General features: G+C 47.1%; 2 protein-coding genes across 3 annotated transcripts in view; both read left to right on the forward strand.

Moving 5' to 3' along the window:
* LOC129173972 (guanine nucleotide-binding protein G(olf) subunit alpha-like) overlaps nt 1-886 on the forward strand; it is a 2,439-nt gene extending 1,553 nt beyond the window's left edge. The window contains exons 9-12 of the mRNA XM_054765437.1: nt 50-108; nt 171-291; nt 381-579; nt 654-886. Of these exons, the coding sequence (XP_054621412.1) occupies nt 50-108; nt 171-291; nt 381-579; nt 654-800 (526 nt within the window). The 3' untranslated portion in view covers nt 801-886. The remainder of the gene's footprint in view (nt 1-49; nt 109-170; nt 292-380; nt 580-653) is intronic.
* Nucleotides 887-3,462: 2,576 nt separating this feature from the next.
* On the forward strand, nt 3,463-22,240 carry LOC129173863 (piezo-type mechanosensitive ion channel component 2-like). Of its 2 annotated transcripts, XM_054765117.1 has the most exons (55): nt 3,463-3,892; nt 5,433-5,528; nt 6,289-6,396; nt 6,464-6,506; nt 6,797-6,917; nt 7,271-7,439; nt 8,054-8,267; nt 8,396-8,543; nt 8,688-8,861; nt 8,939-9,044; nt 9,125-9,495; nt 9,574-9,691; nt 9,775-10,007; nt 10,077-10,225; nt 10,310-10,388; nt 10,458-10,552; nt 10,647-10,840; nt 10,913-11,070; nt 11,143-11,313; nt 11,380-11,493; nt 11,568-11,768; nt 11,844-12,048; nt 12,123-12,224; nt 12,307-12,484; nt 12,554-12,640; nt 12,703-12,859; nt 12,938-13,034; nt 13,117-13,282; nt 13,342-13,431; nt 13,509-13,597; nt 13,673-13,738; nt 13,811-13,923; nt 13,990-14,104; nt 14,193-14,261; nt 14,355-14,521; nt 14,612-15,021; nt 15,094-15,360; nt 15,426-15,527; nt 15,601-15,757; nt 15,834-16,016; nt 16,080-16,236; nt 16,326-16,422; nt 16,502-16,649; nt 16,735-16,822; nt 19,524-19,650; nt 19,737-19,895; nt 19,965-20,112; nt 20,190-20,378; nt 20,446-20,538; nt 20,615-20,781; nt 20,854-20,970; nt 21,048-21,127; nt 21,227-21,443; nt 21,508-21,649; nt 21,722-22,240. In XM_054765117.1, the coding sequence occupies exons 1-55, from the start codon at nt 3,829-3,831 to the stop codon at nt 21,821-21,823; spliced, it is 7,977 nt and encodes a 2,658-aa protein (XP_054621092.1). In that variant the 5' UTR covers nt 3,463-3,828; the 3' UTR covers nt 21,824-22,240. The 2 variants fall into 2 exon arrangements, with proteins under 2 accessions (XP_054621092.1, XP_054621091.1); XM_054765116.1 differs by having other exon boundaries at nt 11,143-11,493.
* The last annotated feature ends 81 nt before the right edge of the window (nt 22,241-22,321 follow it).

Raw genomic sequence — 22,321 nt, forward strand, 5'->3', positions numbered from 1 at the left:
GTTTTTGATAGGTTGAAATTCTACAACTGTGTTTGTGTGTGTCCATCAGTATGTTTGATGTGGGAGGACAGAGGGATGAACGCAGGAAGTGGATCCAGTGCTTCAATGGTGAGCTAGCGTTAATATTTTTGCTGAAAAATAAACACTGATGGCCATGTGTCATCGCTCAGACGTGACAGCAATCATCTTTGTGGCGGCGAGCAGCAGCTACAACATGGTGATCCGAGAGGACAACTCCACCAATCGGCTGCGGGAATCTCTGGACCTCTTCAGATCCATTTGGACCAACAGGTTCTCATGCTCTGATTGGCTCCTGTTGATTAGCCCCGTCTACTGTGATTGGCTAACCCCACCTGCTCTGTTTCTGTGACTGGCTGCAGGTTTCTGAAGACCATCTCAGTCATTTTGTTCCTCAACAAACAGGATGTTCTTGCTGATAAAATATTGGCAGGGAAATCCAAGATGGAGGATTATTTCCCGGAGTACGCCAACTACACCGTTCCTCCTGATACTGTTCCGGATGCGGATGAAGACGCCAGGGTGACCAGAGCCAAATTTTTCATCAGAGATGAGTTTCTAGTAAGAAAGCAAACGTAGTCATATATTAGCGGATAATTTAATAAATAAACTAATGACCCGTCTCCCTTCATCAGAGGATCAGCACAGCGAGCGCCGATGGCAAACATTACTGCTATCCTCACTTCACTTGTGCGGTCGACACCGAGAACATCCGCCGTGTCTTTAACGACTGTCGTGACATCATCCAGAGAATGCACCTGCGGCAATATGAGCTTCTTTGATTGTTTTACAATGGCCTCTCACTTCCAGGATCAAGCCAGCTAATATACACTGCTCAAAAAAATTAGAGGAACACTTCGAAAACACATCAGATCTAAACTGGGGGAAAAATGATCTTGAATATCTTTCCTGATAATAATTGGGTGATGTATTAGTAACAAAATGATGCCACATAATTTGATAGAAATGAAAATGATCACCCTATAGAGGGGGGGAAATCAAAGACACCCCAAAAATGAAAGTGAAAAAATGATGCAGCAGACAGGTCCATTTGGCCAAAATGTCATTGTAGCAACTCAAAATGATTCTCAGTAGTTTGTGTGGCCCCCACGTGCTTGTACGCATGCCTGACAACGTCGGGGCATGCTCCTAAAGAGACCACGGATGGTGTCCTGGGGGATCTCCTCCCAGATCTGGACCAGGGCATCACTGCGGTACCTGGACGCATGGAGGAGATTCCAGGAGACAGGTAGTTACTCCAGGAGAGCTGGACAGGGCCGTAGAAGGTCCTTCAACCCTCAGCAGGATCGGTATCTGCTCCTTTGTGCAAGGAGGAACAGGATGAGCACTGCCAGAGCCCTACAAAATGACCTCCAGCAGGCCACTGGTGTGAATGTTTCTGACCAAACAATCAGAAACAGGCTCCATGAGGGTGGCCTGAGGGCCCGACGTTTTGTAGTAGGCCCTGTTCTCACTGCCCAGCACCGTAGAGCTCGATTGGCAATTGCCATAGACCACCAGAATTGGCAACTACACCACTGGTGCCCTGTGCTCTTCACTGATGACAGCAAGTTCAACCTGAGCACATGCGACAGACGTGCAAGGGTGTGGAGATGCCGTGGAGAACGTTATGCTGCCTGCAACATCATTCAGCATGACCGGTTTGGTGGTGGCTCAGTAATGGTCTAGGGATGCATATCCCTGGAAAGACGCACAGACCTCTACAAGTTAGATAATGGCACCCTGACTGCTATTAGGTATTGGGATGAAATCCTTGGACCCATTGTCAGAACCTACGCTGGTGCAGTGGGACCTGGGTTCCTCCTGGTCCACGACAATGCCCGACCTCATGTGGCTAGTGTATGCAGGTAGTTCCTGGAGGATGAAGGAAGTGATACCATTGACTGGCCCCCACGTTCACCTGACCTAAATCCAATAGAACACCTCTGGGACATTATGTTTAGGTCCATCTGGCGCCGCCAGGTTGGTCCAGATCTGGGAGGAGATCCCCCAGGACAACATCCGTAGTGTCATTAGGAGCATTGTCAGGCATTGTCATTGTCAGGCATGCATACAAGCACGTGGGGGCCACACAAACTACTGAGAATCATTTTGAGTTGCTCCAATGACATTTTAGCTAAATGGACCAGTCTGCTGCATCATTTTTTCACTTTCATTTTTGGGGTGTCTTTGATTTCCCCCCTCTATAGGGTGATCATTTTCATTTCTATCAAATTATGTGGCATCATTTTGTTACTAATATATCACCCACTTATTATCAGGAAAGATATTCAAGATCATTTTACCCCCAGTTTACATCTGAAGTGTTCCTTTAATTTTTTTGTGCAGTATATATACACATTAGTGATGATTGTTGTGGGTTGTAAATGCTGCCTTCCCGACCGCTGGGAGCTTCCAATGTCCAATTGAAAGTAAACAAGAAAAGAGGACTGATGGCTTCAACAAGTATGTCCTGCATTAGATGTATGAATATGCTGGAAACTTGTGAGGATGCAGCTCCATATCCTAGAACACGGCTATTCAACTCGGGGCCGGCGGGCCAAATCCAGCTCTTAAATGACATCAGGCCCAAGAGTTCCGTTCACTACTAGGAGTGACTGCTTTTCCTGCAAATTATTAATAACACTAGAATATCTTTGGCATGATTTTCTGTTTTAAAAAAGTGGTCTTCAGAACAACTGTTGAATAGCCCTATTCTCGGAGTCTAAAAAAAATCTTAACTTCCCAGCTGTCTTGAACGCACCATGTTATGTGTTATGTGTGTGTAACAGGGCACTGTACAAACTGTACTACTAATGGTAGAGAGCAACATATTTGTATGAAAAAAACTTTCGTCATCAGTAAAGCTTACAGCACTGCACCTCAATGAAAGGTAACGTTTCTAGAAGGGCGCAGTACACTAGCGAGACCACCAATAGCGCTATTGTCCTTAAGTTAGCATGACAAGCTACCTACGCAATATAACCCAAATAACAGCATTTACACACCTCTATGCTAGCTATTTAGTTTATTCATCTGTCTGGATGATAACTGTTTTCTAAAATATTGAAATGTAAAAGCGACAATATGAAATACTGTACTGTGTATAAGTGTGTGTAATGGCCCGAGTCTTCCAACAGGGGGAGACAATGCCAACAATTGTATTTAATGACGCCCCATGAACTTGACCGTTTGCTCTAATTAACTCACCTAAGATGCCTTTTGTGCGCAACTAACCTCTAATATGTAATTATTGACATGTCATTGATTGTTATAAGTACTATATGAAATATGATTTGAGATTAAATGGTGTCGCTGTAATTTGATCGTTGATATTTTGGGATGTTTTATGAAGGCGTTGGCAGGCTCTAATATGACGCAGATTGGCTGAAGTGATTGTCAGTCAATGAGTAGGGGCGGAGCTAGGTGATGTGAGATTTTTTTTTTAAGTCGGGGAGAAAAGAAAAAAAAGTCAGAAAACATCTGCGCGTCTGAAGTTGTATTTATGTCCCAAAGAAGAAAAAAGAAAAGGAAGAATCGTGGATAAAAGTCAACACCGAAGATAGCCTTGATATTTTTCTCTCTTTTTGAGCGTTTTTGTACTTTTACAAGTGGGTTAGACTTTGGGTCGGCTTGACTCACTGTGTGTGCGTGTGTGTGTGGAGGATGGCACCGGGGTGTGTGGTCGCCTTCAGGCGGACTCGCTGCTCGGCTGGCGGCCACGCAGACCTCTGACAGTCCGCCTCTTCTTGGGGACTGAATCAGAACCAGAACCCGCAGGGCGGGCCTGTTGCTGGAACTGGATCCAGGATGTCCTCCGAGCTGGTGGTGGGTCTCCTCTTTAGGGTTCTGCTGCCCCTCAGCTTGACTGCAGGTTGGTTCTTTTCGTATTATTAACAATATCAATGCTACAATAATATTAATAGTTTCTGATTAGCCATTGATTGACAACTTGTCAGATCATCTGATCACGTGTTTCCAGGAGAAAACAATTTGCTCAATAATCATAAAGTAGTAAGCAATATTGATTTAATTAGCTCACATATGAACACAAGATGTCACTCATTAATGTTTAACTAAAATCCATCCATCCATACATATTCTATGCCGCTTATCCTCACTATGGTCGCAGGTATGCTGGAGCTTATCCCAGCTGACTTCGGGCGAGAGGCGGAATACACCCTGGACTGGTTGCCAGCCAATCGCAGGGCACATATAGACAAACAACTATTCACACTCACATTCATACCTATGGACAATTTAGAGTCGCCAATTAACCTAGCATGCATGTTTTTGGAATGTGGGAGGAAACCGGAGTACCCGGAAAAACCCCACGCACACACGGGTAGAACATGCAAACTCCACACAGAGATGCCCAATGAAGATTCAAACCCAGATCATCTGTGTGGCCAACATGCTAATCACTAGGCCAGCGTGCGGCCGTTTAACTAAAATATATTCTTCAAATTGTAATAAACATTGTTTTATTTGTCTATTTAACAAAAAAATAAATTGCAGACCACAGCGCTATTTTTGTTGTGTTTATAATGCTTCTCCATCAACTGCTGAATAGGTCCAAAAGAGTCACATGACTTACAGTTATCGCTTTTGCGGGGAGAAAAAGACCTGGAGTTAATGTTTCTTTCCAAAATGTCATCGCTGCCTACTGGCCTGGCATGCATATTACAGCATTTTTACATGTTTTTCTGAATAACATCATTTGTATGCAACACTTTTCAGGGAAACGTCATTGTTGTCATGTAAACATACAACACTTCTACGGTAAATTTACTCACATGACTTACACATATCACTTTTTGGTGGGAATAAACCCTGGTAGAACATGAAGTTAATGTTTCGCCCCCTGTGGTGTTGGCATGCACGATACAGCATTTTTACTCACAAAGCTTTTCAAAAACACATAGAAATGACTTGTAAACAAACCCTATATTGTTTTAAGTATGTTGTTAGATTTAAATGGTAACGTGCGTAGCTTGACGATGTCACTCTCTGTATGTTTCAATTAGTTAGCATTGTTAGCATCTGCCATTGAACATCATTGGGACATATTAGCAACATACTATCTTACTTTTGATATTCCAGCACTTTCTGTGGTGTTACAATTTTAAAAGCGCCTCACATTCCACACAGAGGGGGAGGTGTGTGTGTAAGCGTGTGAGTGGTTAGCAGTGTGTCAACACACACACAGCCAGATGTTGTTACCTGAGAAAGTGGGAGCAATGTGGGGGTGGGAAGAGGGAAAGCAGAACAAGGCGACACACTCTTCCTTCCTTGGTGTTTTCTTTTGACTTCCTGTTTGTCATCGGGAAGACAGACACGTGTCATGTTTGTTTGGAATGATGTCATACTTTCAAACACTGTGATATGCACAAATATTCAACATGTCTTCACAGCTGCTTTGCTGCGTTTTAATGGCTTCTCGCTGGTTTATGTCCTCCTGCTGCTCCTGCTGCCCTTGCTGCCGGAACCCAGCAACTCCCTGGGAGCAGGTAATCGATCGATATGAATCACCCACACAGCGAACAAATGTCAGGCTTGTCATAAACAGTCATTACAAGTACTGATGTTGTAATGCAGTGGCTGTTAAAAAGTTATTCCACAAAGTACCACCTCAGAAATGTTTTTGCTCTGCAAGTACCACCGTTCATTTAAAAAAATGTTTATTTAGTGTAACAGTCGATGCAGCCCGTGTTCTAAAAGTGGTACTGGCACTACAGTTTTAGAATCAATGTTACAATGCATTGTGTGGGCTCAAACAAACTTGTATGAAGACTTGTGTCATCACGTCTTTCTGGACTGACAGTGATGTCGTGTTATGGCAGAAACGACGCAGAGACACAAAGAGACAAGCAGGGACACGCAAACAGACAAAGACATACGAGGACGTCTCGAAGAGATGATAAAGTGACACACAGACACAAAAAGACATAGACGTGTGAAGACACACAAACAACGAAAGACATTTAGAGACACGTAAGACATGCAAAGACTCACACAGACATATAAAAACCCACAGTCACACAAAGACATAACAGAGACAAAAGAAGACACATGTTGCGGCGTGCCTCAGGTGATTCCTTCCTGGGGAAAATAAGAGAATAGAAAGTACAAATGACTCAGAGTGTGACATCATTTCCTGTTGTGATGTGAAGAGATGAAGTATGTGTGTTGTATAATATAACAAAACCAATGATGACAACCTAAATTGTCAGTGGCGTCTTTTTTTAAATGAGGTGATTTGTCTCTTAGGTAACACAAGTCGCTGTGTGACAGCCATTTGTGTGTCCAGTTTCCTCTTCCTGTTACTGCAGACGTTCTTTCAGCTGACCACGACAACGCTGCAACCTGAGTACAACTGTAAGCATTATGCCTGAGTCTTACATTGTGTCCAGGTGTCTTCTGCTCACACTGTGTCCATCTGCAGGCACGTCCTGGCAGAAAGCGCTGAGTCAGCTGGGATTGGTCAGGTGAGAGAGAAGGCAACATGTTAGCAAGAGACAAAACACACATGCTTAAGAATGTTTTCAGAGACTCCCATTTTGAGTCCGAGCTGATCATCTTGGCATGAGCCCTTGTGTAGAATGAATGTACAGGAAGTGCATGACAATGCTCAGTGTAGGTCCTTCCTCAGGACACACTTAGGGTGGCTCTACACTGGATGCAGGAAACAGACTATCATCTCCAGAAGCATTGTGCTGTTGTGTTACCGTTTGTCTTCATAATCGTGTTCATAATGTTTATGTTAACTGCCACTCAGCCTTACAGGAAGTGATGTAGCCTCCGCTGTGCGACACATCCTTCCAGATGTTGGCGTGCTGGTCATTGGCCTGGTGACATGGAGGCTCAGCCTGAGATTGACCCCTGAAACACACACGCAGGTCTCTCTCACACACGCACACACACACACAGACACAGGTATAATCTTGTAAGTCGTCTCTTCTCGTATCTTAATGAGGTTTCTTGTCTATTATTGTGTAATTCTGTAAGCTATTTATTAAAGGTAACCTTGTTTGGTCACACGCACACACACACAGGGAATAGTGATCAGGTTTCTCTTCAATCTGTTTATCTGTCGTCCTGTTGGAGTCTCTTAAAATGAGACCAGACATCATCGGCATTAGATTGACCATGTGACCAGTGTCAGTTCAACTGATTTCAAAATCGTGCTTCCGACTGACTTCGATCCAAATTGTTGTTGACCATTCAAGAACCCATTTTGTTGTGTCCCCAGCAGCAGGGTCCTCAGGATGATGTGGTTTTTCACGAGGAAGAAGAAGGAACCAAAAAGAACCGAATCCTGGCTGAACTGGAAGTACTGGTCTGCAAAACCAGGATAATGCTCGCAAACATGATGACCACTGGAGGGAAAGTTCTGCTGACAGTTTTGCTCGGACTCACAGGTAACACCAGTAGAGACGCTGACTTTGAACCAGTGAAACACTGATTTAGAACCAGTAGAACTCATGAGACGCTGACAGACAGAGAACCAGTGCGATACTTATTTGGAGCCTGCAGAACCCATGAGACACTGACAAAAATTAGTAGAATCAGTGAGATACTCAGTTAGAAGCGATAGAACCAGTGAACCAGTTCTAACCAGTAGAACCCATGACACGCTGACATAAAACCTGCAGAACCCATGAGACACTGACATAGAACCAGTAGAATCTTGAAGACACTGACTTAGTCCAGTGAGACAGTGACTTAGACCCGGTAGCCAGTCGAACCACCAGTCAGACACTCCTAATACAGAATGAGTACAATCAGTTAAGAATCTGATTTAAAACTAGTGGAATCATTGAGACATTGAAATAGAACCGGGTGAAGAGTGAGACACTCACCAAGAACCAGTGAGGCACCTACATAGAATGGTAGTACCTGTCAGACATGTACATAGAAGCCTAGAAGTACTGACATAGAATCAGTTTTGCCAGTGAGACATGAACATCGACCCAGTGAAACACTGACCCAGAACCATCCTATTTCATGCCCCATCCTCCTCTCACTATTCCAGGTATCGTGCTTCCGTCCCTCTCCTCCCTTCCCTACCTGCTGTGTTTCCAGGTGGTTTGCACCTGGTGGGCGAGATCTGGTTGGGTCCCGCCCCTCCTCTTCAAGTGTTTGTCTGTGACCTCACTGATCTACTCCTCCTGCCACTTCCTCCTCGTCTATTCCTACCAGCTGCCGTCACTGCAGGAAGCGTGGCTTCCCAACCACACCTCAGCAAGGTAACACAAACACAAGGGATGAGGAGCTGACCTTCACTCACTCTTCTTCCTCCTCGCCCTTTTCAGTTCAGACAATGGACTAATTGATCGATGCCAATAATGAATGATTGATGATGATTATCATGTAGTGTGTTTGGCATGGTGCCTCTGGTGTCGGTGGACTGCACTGCCCCCTGGAGGATGCAAGTGAATACAGAGCTCAGCTGGTTTCATTTCGTCAGTCCTCTGATGTTGCTGCTGCTTTTCCACACTGTTGCTAGTCTTTGGAGAAACCAGGTGATGACATGAAACACACTCGAAATGTATTTAATTTATTAAACTAGCTAAAACTAAAATTAAAAACTCCTGTCAAAATTAACATTGGCTGAGAAGCATCATGTGGTTTGTACGGTAAAGGTTAATCTTGGTGTCATTCTTCAGCTGATAAATGGCGAAGGGGCACGAAGCACAGACAAGACTGAATCGGTGGACCCCGGGAGCTGTGACATCATCACCACCACGAGCTTTGTTAGTGATGAGGTCAGCAGTGACATCACAGCAGAGAGGCGGAGAGAGCTGTGGAGGAGGGCTCACACTGGGCGGGACCACAGAAATGTAAAGTTTGGATGTTATTAGCATACTTTCGACTTGTCTAATGTGTCTCTATAACGAAACTGTGGTCACGTCTTCAGGTTCTGGATACTTCTACCAACAACAGTCCCTCTGAGTCTTTGGCCCCGCCCACACAGAGCACAGCCCTCGAGTTGGACACGCCTCACTACTCCCTCAGCCAATCAGGTGAGTGCATGTTCTACCTGCAGTCATGCTGGTTCACAGTTAACCCCAAATGGACACCTCCTCTGTGCTCATGGTCGCAGACACGTTGGAGACATGCGTCTTTGAAGGAGACGCTGACGCATGGGGGGAGGAGCCAGAAGCACCAGGAGTGGGTGTAGCTTCCATGGCCTTCAGCTTTCTTCTCAAGCAGAGTTACATCTGCGCTCTGATCGCCATGATGGCATGGTCCATCACATACGTGTCATGGATGACTTGTGTGTTGCTGCTCTGGTCGTGTGCGCTCTGGATGATGCGCGAGCGACGCCGCTATACGCTCATGTCGTCACCATGGCTGGTCGCCTATGGCAACCTGATGCTGATCCTGCAATACATCTACAGCTTTGCTGCTGTCCCGGAAGTCCCGGGACTGTTCCCGAAAAAAGACGATCCCTGCAGGGAGCTCGCCTCCAAGGTAGGGAGACGAGAACGCAGACTACTTGGTACTGGTCAGACACTGTAATCTTATCAGACTTTGTCATAATTTTTGCAGCTGGTGTGTCTGTTGACCTTCTGGTTGCTGCTGCGTCAAGCACTCACAGAGAAGAGAGACAGACAGAAAGACACACAGACGCAGTCTCAATTGTCCGCCATCACCGTCCATATCAAAGGTAAAATGGCTCCCTGTCTGTCTTGGATGATGATCACCTGTCTGCGTCTCTGCTGACCTATCTTCTTACATCTTGGCCTCTAGAGGATCAGAAAGCGGAGCAAGAGAAGATACAAGAGATTTCCTATGAGAAGGTGCTTCTGTTGAGTGGAGGAGTTCAGATGGAGGCTCTGGTGGCCGTGGTGACCAGGATGTTTGTCAAATACTGGATCTACGTCTGCGGAACAATGTTCTTCTTTGTCAGTTTTGAAGGCAAAATCGTCCTCTACAAGGTCATCTACATGGTGATGTTCCTGTGCTGTGTCGCCCTTTACCAGGTACCACTTCTGATTATTTCAGTTCTAAAAACGAGGTTCTAAGCCTGTGCTTTCCCCTCGTCTTTGTAGTTGAACTACGAAAAATGGCGGGCCTTGTTGCGAGGCTTCTGGGTAGCTGTGGTGGTTTACTCCATGTTGGTCCTCATTCTGGTCTACACCTTCCAATTCCCCTCGTCCCTCCACACCTGGAGCTACTACACTGGACTCAGCACTCACAGGTTTGTGCTGGTGGTGGACTCATCAGTCAAGAAGCAGTACTTGGATCTTTGTCGGACATGTGTTTAAATTGTCTTATCCTCCAGGCTGGAGGATTTGGGTTTGGAGAAATTCTCTGTTCCGGTTCTCTTCACCAGGATCTTCATTCCCACAGCTTTCCTATTGGTACCGATTGACAAATATTACTGGACATGTGCACTAATGCTACAGCTAATCTTATTCTTTATTCTGTAGGTGTGCATCGTACACCTGCACTACTTCCATGAACCCTTCCTCCAGCTGACGGACCTCAAAACAGTGGTGGACACGCACAACAGCACCATCACCAGGTAACAAGTAAACATCCACACATCCCCTGTGTTCGATATGATGTAGGTTACAAGTCATTGTGTTTTACGTTGCCACTGCTGACCTCGGTTTCAGGTTGGTCCACAGTGAGGGCAGCCTTGTGGATCTGTCAGTGGAAGGAGCTTCTCAGCTCCCTCTGGAGGAAGACCAAGGAGAAGTCCTGGTGGAAAAAGAGGAGGAAGAGATTGAGGAGAAGTGGAGATCAGAAGAAGAAGAGGAAGAGTACCCCTCTATGTTTGAGGAGGACACCCTGTCTGACCACATCACAGGCATGTGGTCTCATTGTGGCTCAGAAAAGTAAATGGACAAGAACTGCAAATTGACATCTGATCTCTCCTCAGTGTTGGTGTCCTGGAGGCTGGTAGTGGACCGCTTGTCTGTCTTGTTCCTACGGCTCCTCCTGTCTCTGCAGCGTCTGCAGCGCCTCCTCTGGTGGCTCCTAGAACTTCATATTGTCAAAATTGTCTCCTCCTACATGATTTGGATCTCAGTGAAGGAGGTGCATGAACTTTTCCAATGTGGCATGTCCTGTCTGCCTGTCTCTGACATGTCTCTCGCGCTCTGTCCTCAGGTGTGCATGTTCAACTTACTGTTTGTAGTGTGTGTGGGAGTGGCTCTGCCCTGCAGGGCCTGGCGCCCCCTGTTGTCTGGGATGTGCACAGTGTGGACCTGTGTGGTTACAGTTTGTAAGATGATGTACCAACTCAATGTTGTCCAGCCCAACACCTGCAATTGCAGCATGGTAACCTCTCCGTCTATTGCACTTTGTGTCACAGACTGTCGCACTGACCTGTTTGTCTGTCTTCAGCCAGGTAACTCCTCTACAAACATGTCTCGCTCAGCATTGTACTCTGGTCCAATTGACCCTGCCCAGTGGGTGGGCCTTCGTAAATCTGAAGGAAAACTGCTTGATTATTTGAGGGTACAAAGTGACATCACACAAGTGCTTTCAATGCTATGCCAGATAGCTAGCGTCATGCTAACTTTTCTTCACAGTACAACCTGATGATGCTCGCACTTTTAGCCTTTGAAGTGACAGTTTACAGACACCAGGAGCTCTACCGTCTCCGCTGCAACAAAGTCCCGCCTCCAACGAGAACATTGTTCCATGACATCACCAGGCGTCACTTGGATGAAAACATGTTAAGCTGCGCCAAATACTTCCTCAATTACTTCTTTTACAAGTTTGGCCTGGAGGTGAATAAATATTAGCGTAGAGGCAAAATCAGTGCTTCTTCAAAAATGACTGCACTTCTGTCCTTTGCTTCTCAGACCTGCTTCCTGTTGGCAGTTAACGTGATTGGCCAGCGGATGGATCTGTTCGCTGTAGGCCACGCGCTCGGGCTCATCAGTGTCTTATCGAGGCGCAGCAGGAAGCGGATCAGTGCAATGTGGCCGAAGTACTGCTACTTCCTGTCAGCGCTCCTATGCTTTCAGTATATGCTGTGCATTGGATTCCCTCCTGCTGCCTGCAAAGGTTTGAGCTCATCACTATATGGCAAACCAGCAGCTTTTGCTTCTATTCTGTTTTAAATAACTCTTGTATTTCAGATTATCCATGGCGACCACCAACATCCAACATGGACTCCAACGTGGTGAAATGGCTCTTCCTCCCAGATCATCTGACTCCACCAAACCCACTCTTCCTTCTCTGTAAAATCACCTTCATCCTCACCATCGTGGAACATGATTGACGTACATGCGGGAAAAAAAACCCCTGTTGTGTGTCATCCAGACGACTTCCTGCTTCTGCTGGGCGCTTCGCTGCAGCTTCAGGTGTTCGAGGACGAACTCGATGCCGGTGTCCAGACGTTGGCGGGGGACAACGCAGAGCTTGACGCAGAAGACGGACAGGTCTGGGATCCAGTCATGAGGCTTCGTCTCAGCACCGTACCTGACTTCACGCTGTGCAGGTGAGCACAAGACACTTTTCTGTCTGTCTTTACCTTGTATCGTGTTTGACATCTGACTTGTGTCCACAGGTCCTACCTAGACATGATGAAGATTATTATTTTTTGCTACATGTTCTGGTTTGTCCTCACCATCATCTTCATTACTGGGACCACGAGGTAAGAAGATCAAATACAATTTAGAACGTTCCAGCATTAAATATTTCTACTTCCTGTTCCAGGATCAGCATCTTCTGTATGGGTTACCTTGTGGCGTGTTTCTACTTTCTGTTGGTGGGTGGTGACTTGCTACTGAAACCGGTCAGCTCCATCCTGGTTTACTGGGACTGTCTGATCGGCTACAACATCTTCGTCATCACCATGAAGAACATCCTGTCTGTATGTGCTGACAATTTTGTTCTGGTCTTAAGGAAATCGTTCTTAGAAACTGCTGAATCACTGTTTGTTGATCGACAGATCTTGGCATGCGGCTTCATCAAGTCGCTGGTTGTGAACCACTGCTGGCTGGTCCAGCTCTTCAGCCTGGCGTGCACCATCCGAGGATACACCAAACGTACATACAGCGTTCATCATACGCCAGTCAGTCACACCGTCCTGGTTGTCTTCTCCTTTGTTCATTCATGTGTTCATGGCAGCGGAGCAGCAGAGCAGTAAACAGTGTGAGTTGCCAAGCGACGAGGCAGGGATCATCTGGGATGGCGTGTGTTTCTGCTTCCTGTTGCTGCAGCGAAGGGTCTTCAGGAGTCACTACTTCCTCTACGTGGTCCTGGACCTGCAAAACACGCAACTGCTGGCCTCCAGGTAACATACAGACTTATGCACGTACCCTACATGCACTTGACACGTCCTGTGTTTTGTAGGGGGGCAGAGCTCTTTGAAGCGTCCACTGTGAAAGCGGTGCGAGCGAGACTGGAGGTGGAAAAGATGTCCATGGACCTGCTGAAGAGACAGTAAGGCTTGTTTCCACTAACACCGCAACCCAACCAAAGGAAAACAACCTGATGAGTGCAACTTGTGTTTGTCGCAGGATGGAAAGGATTAAATCTCGCCAGCAGAAGTTCCGTAGAGGAAAAGAGAAATTGCTCAGTTTAACCCAGAAGAGCATCCATGGTGACGGTGTGTAAGCCTCTTAGTTGCCAAGGTAGCAATTCAGAAAGGCACCAGATGTATTGTTGTTGTTTTAACGTTCAGCACAGGAAAAGGCAAAAGGGCGTCATCAGGGGGATTGGTGGAGACCCTGGGTGAACCACGCCTCCAGTGAGTCACATGACCCTTGAACATTGTCACTGCCTTCTAGTGGATTTACTCTTAACGCTGTGTGTCCTGCAGTGGTGAGGAGCGGCGACTACTTCCTGTTCGAGAGTGACAGCGAGGAGGAAGAAGAGGACAAAAAGGAACAGGTGGCGGAGGAAGAGGAGCATCCTGAGAAATCTGCTTTTCAGGTAAGTGACCATCGTCTTAATGACGTCCGCTGAATGTCACAAAATGTCTAACTTGTGGTGGTTCAGTTTGTCTATCACGCCTGGATAACCGACTCCAGAACAGCACTGAGAGCTCGTCACAGCCAAAAGAAACTGTGGAAGAAGAACTCATGTGAAGAGCGGAGGGGAGAGAAGACAGCCGGTGAGGAGGAACTTGACGGGACTTGAATCTCTTCAGTTACGGAGCGGCGCATCATCAGTGTGATTTAATCATAAAATTGTGACTTCAGCTTGTGGTTCTACTGAGGTGACGGAGGAGTCGGAGGAGGATGGCGAAGAAGACAAGGAGGATGGACCAGGTAGGGGGAGTTGCTAAGCAGCATCTTTCTGCATCTGTAGGTGCTGTGGAAAACTCATAAAAGACTAAACCCAGGTCATCTTTCACTTTTGAGATACCGTCCTGCATCGGGTCTCCAGCATTCTTCGCTTTTGCTGGGTTCTGTTGTCGGCTCTGTTGGACTCCTTGACCGCTTGGCTCTGTGGTTTGTGTCGGGAACATGTGGACATCTCCACCGTCCTCCGCATCGAGCGCTGCATGCTGACCCAGCAGGCCAAGCAGGTAGCACTTAAAGATGATGCTGAAAACTACAACAAAGATGGCCGGCCTGCTTAAGTTTGGTTATGGATTGTCTGCTGCTTGTGGCCTCAGGGTCAAGTGCCATCCAGAGAGGCCATCCATGTCTACTACCAGGAACAGATGATGAGAAGTTCCAGAGAATCGGGATTGGACCATGAGGAAGATGGGCCTACAGGAGGGAGAGAACAGTGTGAAGACGATGAGGCTACAAGTCTGGATACAGATGAAGTTGAAAGCCCAGGATCAGGTGATCAAGCTCAAGAACTACCAACAGGAAGTGGACTAGAATTGGCCTCCAGAGATGAAGCATCAGTGATATCACAAGCTACAGCAGAAGATGGTTCAGCTGTGGGCCTTACAAGGGAAGATTACGCAGAGTTCCCTGTGGCCACAACCAGCCAGCACCAGCGACCTAAGCTTACCAGGATGCAGAAGGTGGCGTCATCCTCGTTTTCTTCATCTTCAGAAGAAGAGGACCACAGGTTGGTCACACGTTTTGTACACCGTCACCATGTCTTTTGCTGAAATTTGATGGCGCTGTCACGTTTGAACAGCGCCGGAGAACAACCTTCCTCCAGGGCCGCCTCCCTCCCCTGTCAGGGGTGCCCCCCCTCCTACAGCTACGCTCTCGGCCTGGATACGCAGGACCAGGAAGGAGAGCAAGACATTCTAAAGAAGAGGAGGCGGGGATCAAGATCAGGATTAAGGCAGAGGCGGCCGTTATTTGAGAAGACTGACTTCCCGTCTGGTTGCACCGCCGCTTCCTGCCCGCTGGCATCTCGCCCTCAAGAGCTTACAGCGAGTGAGCTGCTGAGGAACAGGTGAGGATGACTGAGATGACCTACCTGAATTTGCTGACTTTATAATGTGATTCTCTCTTGTTCAGGACTTTCCACAACGAGGAGCTGGAGGCATCAGATGGTTTCTATAGCAACCAACCCCAGCTGCTCCAGCTATGTTACGCCATCTATAACATTGTGGCTGCTAGGTAGCATCCACGTTTCACTCAATTCTAAACTAGATTCACTCTGCAGAACTAGTAACTGATCTCCACCCACCAGATCAGAGACGGTGTGCTACCTGGTCATCGTCTTGAACCACATGGTGTCTGCCAGCTGTCTCACCTTGGTTCTTCCTGTCCTGGTGTTCCTTTGGGCCACTCTGTCTGTTCCTCGACCTAGTAAGACCTTCTGGATGACGGCCATCATCTACACTGAGGTTTGGAAACTAGACAATTGTGCCACAGTCATTTGAAGAGGAGGCGTTTATACTCAGCACTGGTCTGTGTCCTCAGGTCACCATCGTGATCAAGTATTTCTTCCAGTTTGGCTTCTTCCCCTTCAACCAGAAACTGGAGGTGGACCGCTCCAAACCCTTCCACCCACCTAACATCCTGGGAGTGGAGAAGAAGGAAGGCTATGTCCTGTATGACCTGCTGCAACTGCTTGCTTTGTTCTACCACCGGGCCATACTGAAGGTAAAACTTTCGATGACATCCCCGCTTGGTTTAAAAACACTGAAAAGATTTTCCCTTTTGCAGTGCCATGGGCTCTGGGACCAGACTTCTGCTACTGATTCTCAACATCATGATGGCAACCACCCAGAATTAAGTCCATGTTCCACACCAACAGACACGGTGCGCTGGCGTGGTGGGAGGCACACCCGTTCCAGCTCCACCCAAATGTGCTCTCCTGCAGGTCAAATTAAACTCACCTTAACAAAACAGAAGTAGACAATTGGAGGAGGTATTGTTGACTGCCTGTTGTGGGATTTTTGTCATCTTCAGGCAGTCTGAGTTCCATTCAAAAACTCAGCAGGTTGGACCTCCTGCTGGAGAAGCTTACAGAACTTTCAATCCGAGCCAAGCAGTATTGTGTTTGCAGGTACGCTAAAGCTAAGCGGCAACAAATTGACTGTGATGGTCCTCAGCAGTAGACTGACACCCGCTCCACTCTCTATCAGATGTAAGTCTCTCTATGGTCCAGTGCGTCAGTTCTTCCAAGCTCTCGTCCAACCAGAGTACAGCGCTGTCACAGATGTTTATGTCCTGATGTTCCTGGCGGACACCATCGACTTCATTATCATCGTTTTCGGCTTCTGGGCGTTTGGGGTAGACTCTCATATCTCAAGTTCAAAAAATGGAAATATTTTTCTTTACTTCAAACTTTTTTTTTCTTACTTTGCTTACATTTTAGAAACACTCCGCAGCCGCGGACATCACTTCGTCCTTGTCAGAGGACCAAGTTCCTGAAGCATTCTTGGTGATGGTTCTTATCCAGTTTGGTATGTCTGAATTAGAGATACAAGGAGACATTAATAAACACACTCGAGTGATTTTCACTAATAGACATGTGATATTTGCATGAAAACAATGTGTGATATGAGTTGCTTAAGCAGACTTTTACACAGCACTGTGCATGCTCAACAAGAAGGGCTAACCAAGCAGTGTTATCAGCAGAGCCGTCTGAATGCCAAACGTGTTTGATATTGTTGTGGGGGTATTGATGATGATGGATGTAGCGAAATGACAAAAGGACCGGGCAGTAGTTGGATGTGACTCCTTGCTCTGAGCAGGATTTAACCTCCTGTTTCCTTTCGCCACGACCTCGTGGCGCCATCAGCAGAGATATCCAGGCAGACACACTGCCTTACACACACAAACATAACTAACCACGTACGGCTTGAAGGTTCATTGTGTAATGCGGCAAAACCAATCATCACAACCACTGAAAAAGAAATGTTAAAATTCCATGGCAAAATAAACATTGAAGTCATAAAGGAGTTCAGTCAAAATGCTGTTCTTGTGTTTGAGCTTTTTCACATTCTGTGCCAGTTTAAAAATATGCATGAAGAATTCAGCGTGCACGGACCACCCTGACATGGTCACATTTAGGCCCTTCAATACTTGATGTCATTTACATTCTTGTCAATGCAAATACTCAGTCAATATGTACATACTATGTACTGTACATTTCTGTATGTAATGTGTGTACTACTAATATGAGGTACCCTGGCCAGCTGGATGGCTCTGCTGGTAGCACCACTGGTTCATGATGTGTGAGGACTGGGGTTCAAAACCTGGTCAGACCAACCGGTAATGGTTGGTCCTTTTGGCTCTGCTGGTAGCAACACTCGTTCATGATGCAGGCGGCCCCGTGTTCTGGTACTGGTACTGCAATCCTTCCTTTCTCCAGGTCCAGCATGTATTGTAGTCATCACTACCGATACAATATCATGCATCTTCATCAGCTGGCTAACTCAGTTGGTAGCACTGCAGGCTATGGTGCAGGGGAGCAGAGTTCAAATCCTGGTCAGGGTTCCTAACATGCGTCTGTTTTGCCTAGAAACAAATTTCTCCAGGTCCAGCACGTATTGTAGTCATCACTTCCGATACAATATCATGCATGCTTGCTAGCAGGCTAACTCAGTTGGTAGCACCAAAGGTTACGGTGCAGGGGATTGCGGTTCAAAACCCGCTCAGGGTTGCCTAACATGTGATAGGGAGTTGCCTTCCCAGTTGGCGATCAATGTGGCACAATATAGTAGGGACACCCCCTCAGCATTACTTATGGTAAGTATCAACACGACGAAGGACCCGCCTCCAGGATGCCTGCTGCCATGGAAACGTTAAAAGTGCCTCAGAGATCTGTCCAGCTGGGTGACAACATAAAAGGAGAAGTAGGCGTATAGGAACAAAAAAGGGGGCGGCACGGGCGAAGGCGTGGGGGGTGGGGTCGGGGTGGGAGGTGGGGGGAGGGAGGCCGCGGGCGTTGGCGTGGGCGTGGGGTGGTAAAAGTAGGAGTTAGCTGGCTGGCGTTTTATAAGTTCTCTTATTGAACTTTAAATAAAAAAAGTAAAGAAGTCACACATACATATCACCAACTGGAAGCTTGTTAAGCTAACCTGACCAGGTTTTGAACCCTCATCTCCTGCACCATGAACTTGTGATGCTACCAACTGAGCTAGGCAGCTGGCAAACATGCATGCTATTGTACCGGTGGTGATGATGGCGATACGTGCTGGACCTGGCGAAAGCAAGGAAGTCATTTGTCTTTTTCTAGACAAAACAAGCACATTTAGTTGGACGCCCAACGTTTCCATGACTTGTTGAGCTTCCCTGACTGGGATTTGAACCGCAATCCCCTGCACCGTAACCTGTGGTGCTACCAGTTGAGTTAGCCAACTGGCAAGCTTGAGTGATGTTGTATCGAAGGTGATGAGGACATTCTGTGCTGGACCTGGAGAAAAAGCAAGGAAGCCATTTGTCTTTTCTTTTGAACCCCAATCCCCTGCACCACGACTCTGCTGTGCTACCAGCTGAGCTAGCAAGCTGGCAAACATCCTTGATGTTGTATCGGAGGTGATGACTACCATACGTGGACCTGGCGCAATAGCAAGGAAGCCATTTGTCTTTTTCTCCACAAAACACGCCTGAACATCAAGGCAGTGTCTCAGAGCTGGCAAGGAGGTTGGACTTCATGGGAAGGTGTTACAGATAGGCCCATGTCGTGGTCTGATCTGTGGAAGACCCCCCCCAAGCCAGGCTCAGCTTCCAGGTCAGGGCAACGTATGACACCTTACCTTGTCCACGAAACCTCCACCAATGGTTCGGCGCTGAAGAGAAAGATGACGGATAGAACAGATGGAATCAGAGCGACGGTCTAGCCTTTAGCCTGCTTGTCAGGCTAACACCACAACCGCTCTTCCAGCTGCTGTGGTGCCGCCTCAATCTTCCTCTAAAGCCGCTAGTGATGTCATCTCGCACTGACGTCACGTTGCTGCTTGGTAAATGTATGCTGTACTGTGCACGTTGTTATTATGCTGTATTTTATGCTTTTTTCTCCCATTTTTAGAGAAAAAAAGAATTTAAACATTTGTTCAAAGTTGCAGGGACACAAAAGCTGAGTTGTGAATACGTGAGGATCCACTGTACTGCGTAAAGCAAAAGTGTCAACCATTTCTATTGTGACTGTGCTGTCCACAGGTACGATGGTGATAGACCGAGCTCTCTATTTAAGGAAGACCGTTTTGGGGAAGTTGGTCTTTCAGGTGATCTTGGTCTTAGGGATTCATTTCTGGATGTTCTTCATCTTGCCGACGGTGACTGAGAGGTGGGGGATAATCAATCAAGTCAATCAGAAAGGTTGTTAAAATAGCTGTTAGAAGAACGTGTGTGTGTGTGTGTGTGTGTGTGCAGGCGCTTCAATCAGAACTTGGTGGCTCAGCTGTGGTATTTCGTGAAATGTATTTACTTCGGCTTGTCGGCCTATCAGATTCGCTCAGGTTACCCGACACGTGTTTTGGGCAACTTCCTGACGAAGAGCTACAACTACCTCAACCTGTTCCTGTTCCAGGGGTGAGTTAGCACTGTCCATCCTGGTGCACAGTCGTTCCCTGACGCTTGTTCTCACCTCCTCGCGTGTAGCTTCCGTCTGGTTCCCTTCCTGACGGAACTACGGGCCGTGATGGACTGGGTGTGGACTGACACCACCTTGTCCCTGTCCTCCTGGATCTGCGTGGAGGACGTCTATGCCCACTGCTTTGTCTTAAAGTGTTGGAGGGAGTCTGAAAAGGTCCAGATTCAGTTCAACATACACCACCCGTGAGGCTCCAAAGCCCTTGAAAGTATTTTTTGTTGTCTGGTCTTCAGCGATACCCTCAGCCTCGCGGTCAGAAGAAGAAGCGAGTGGTGAAGTACGGCATGGGAGGTCTGATTGTTTTGCTGCTGATCTGCATTGTGTGGTTTCCTTTGCTCTTCATGTCCCTCATTAAGTCCGTCGCTGGTGTCATCAACCGGCCCCTGGACGTCTCTCTGACTGTCACTCTTGGAGGCTTCCAGGTAAGGACGAAAAGAGACGGGCTGAAGCTGGAGCTTTTTCATGAGGGCTCATTCTTGTCCCCGTCAGCCTATCTTTACGATGAGCGCGCAGCAGAATCAGCTGAAAGACCTGACAGAGGACGACTTCAGAGCCTTCATCAGTTCCTACAGTTACACACCTGTAAGTCCTCCTCCTCAGTCGTTTTCACAACACAGCGCTTCGGCCGTCCTAAGACCGCTGTTTGCTTCTTTCCCAGAGTGCCTTGCAGTTCCTGGAAGCATACAGTCACGAGGATGTGACAGTGGCGGAACTGCAAGGTAGCAGTAACTCCCTGTGGACCATCAGTCCTCCGAGCAGGCGCTACCTGAGCCAGGTGCTCAACCTGGACCACTTCCCCCTGACCTTATCCTGGACTGTGCAGAGGTTAGATGTACTCCTATCACAAGCAGACATTGATGACCACAATAACATGTTATTTTACCCGCCTAAAATCAGGAACTTAAGTCTTGGGGCAAAGGCGGAGCTTGCCTCGGGTAAACATGTGACGTACCTGGATGATCAGACTCGTTTGGAGCTGATCCAGCTGCTGAATGGTACCAGAACATTTCCTGTGTGAGTACTTTCTGGGTGTCAACTGTTGAGTCAGCCATTTTTGCTCGCGTGTGTGTAATGTTCAATGTCTGCTTCAGCGTGATTCACGCCGTGCTGCCATCTTTCCTACGCGCTCCCAGCGACTCCAACGCCAAACCCATTGAACAGCTTTATGCAGGTTTATATCCTTTCACGTTGTCCTTAGCACAAAATGAGGATGTTGATTTATGGCCGGATAGTCTTCTGAAGAACTTGTCCTGTTTCTCCTGCATTCCAGACGGCCTCTACAAGGACATTTTGTTGTCCCTGGAGCGAACAGACAACGACAGCCAAGAGATTCAGGAGTGGTGGATAGTTGACCAACCAGCTTCTAGCCTGGTGCCTGTGAGAGGCGGAGCTTCAACAGAAGACAACAGGAGAGAGGCGGGGCTCCAGCTATTTGTGTTCAGCGATAAAGTCAGCCCACCTAGTCTGGGATTCCTGGCAGGATACGGGTACATCAGGTTATTTCATCAGTAGCAAAAGTTGGGATGCTTACTTCCTGTATGTGTCCCGCAGCATTATGGGACTGTACGCCTCAGTAGTGCTGGTCATCGGGAAGTTTGTACGAGAATTCTTCAGCGGGATCAGTCACTCCATCATGTTTGAGGAGCTGCCCTGCGTTGACCGCATCCTCAAACTGTGCACCGACATCTTCTTGGTACGCATAAGTCCGCCGTGTTCACGGCCGTAATGTGTTTCAGCATCTGGCCACATCTGATTCGTCTTTCAGGTGCGGGAGACGGGTGAGCTGGAGCTGGAGGAGGAGCTTTACGCCAAACTGATTTTCTTGTATCGATCGCCAGAGACTTTGATCAAGTGGACCAGACGCTGATCTCAACTGACCTGCTGTGATGTCATCCACTGTGAACATGATCTATTTAAAGTGGGAGATTGCCCTCAAGCAACTGGAAAAGGCATTCCGGTGGAATGTGTTTGTGATGTCATTTACTGGGGGGGAAAAGGGGATATTTCTGGAGATGTCCTGGAATGGAGACTTTACTGGAACTTTTTCTTCCACCTGCTGGTTGACCACTTAGCAGGTAACATTAGGATTAAAGGGCTAAGAGCTGATAGTGTTTTATCAATAAATATAAGCGACACATCCCGGAATAACTGGAATTTTGCATTCTGATGAAGTGACAGGAACTGAAGGATGAACATGCACCAACGACGAAATGAAATAAGGGGCAGAGCTACCGTTGCCCCAAAATTCTAGGAGTATTATAAATAAACCTAACATTCCTCTAAATGTCTTCAACATCACCTGTGTTTTTCTGTAGCATTAGCAGCTGTGCTAAAGTCATAAATCTCACCCATACATGGCTAACAG

The sequence above is a fragment of the Dunckerocampus dactyliophorus genome, chromosome 21, assembly GCF_027744805.1.
Source record: "Dunckerocampus dactyliophorus isolate RoL2022-P2 chromosome 21, RoL_Ddac_1.1, whole genome shotgun sequence".
NCBI classification, from domain to species: Eukaryota; Metazoa; Chordata; class Actinopteri; order Syngnathiformes; family Syngnathidae; genus Dunckerocampus; species Dunckerocampus dactyliophorus.

Coding starts and splice junctions, on each gene's coding strand:
- LOC129173863 (XM_054765116.1), top strand. CDS start 3,829: ATGTCCTCCGAGCTGGTGGTGGGTCTCCTCTTTAGGGTTCTGCTGCCC. Junction 10,841..10,912: donor CCTGTCTGACCACATCACAG/GCATGTGGTCTC, acceptor ATCTCTCCTCAG/TGTTGGTGTCCTGGAGGCTG. Junction 13,035..13,116: donor CATCCGAGGATACACCAAAC/GTACATACAGCG, acceptor TGTTCATGGCAG/CGGAGCAGCAGAGCAGTAAA.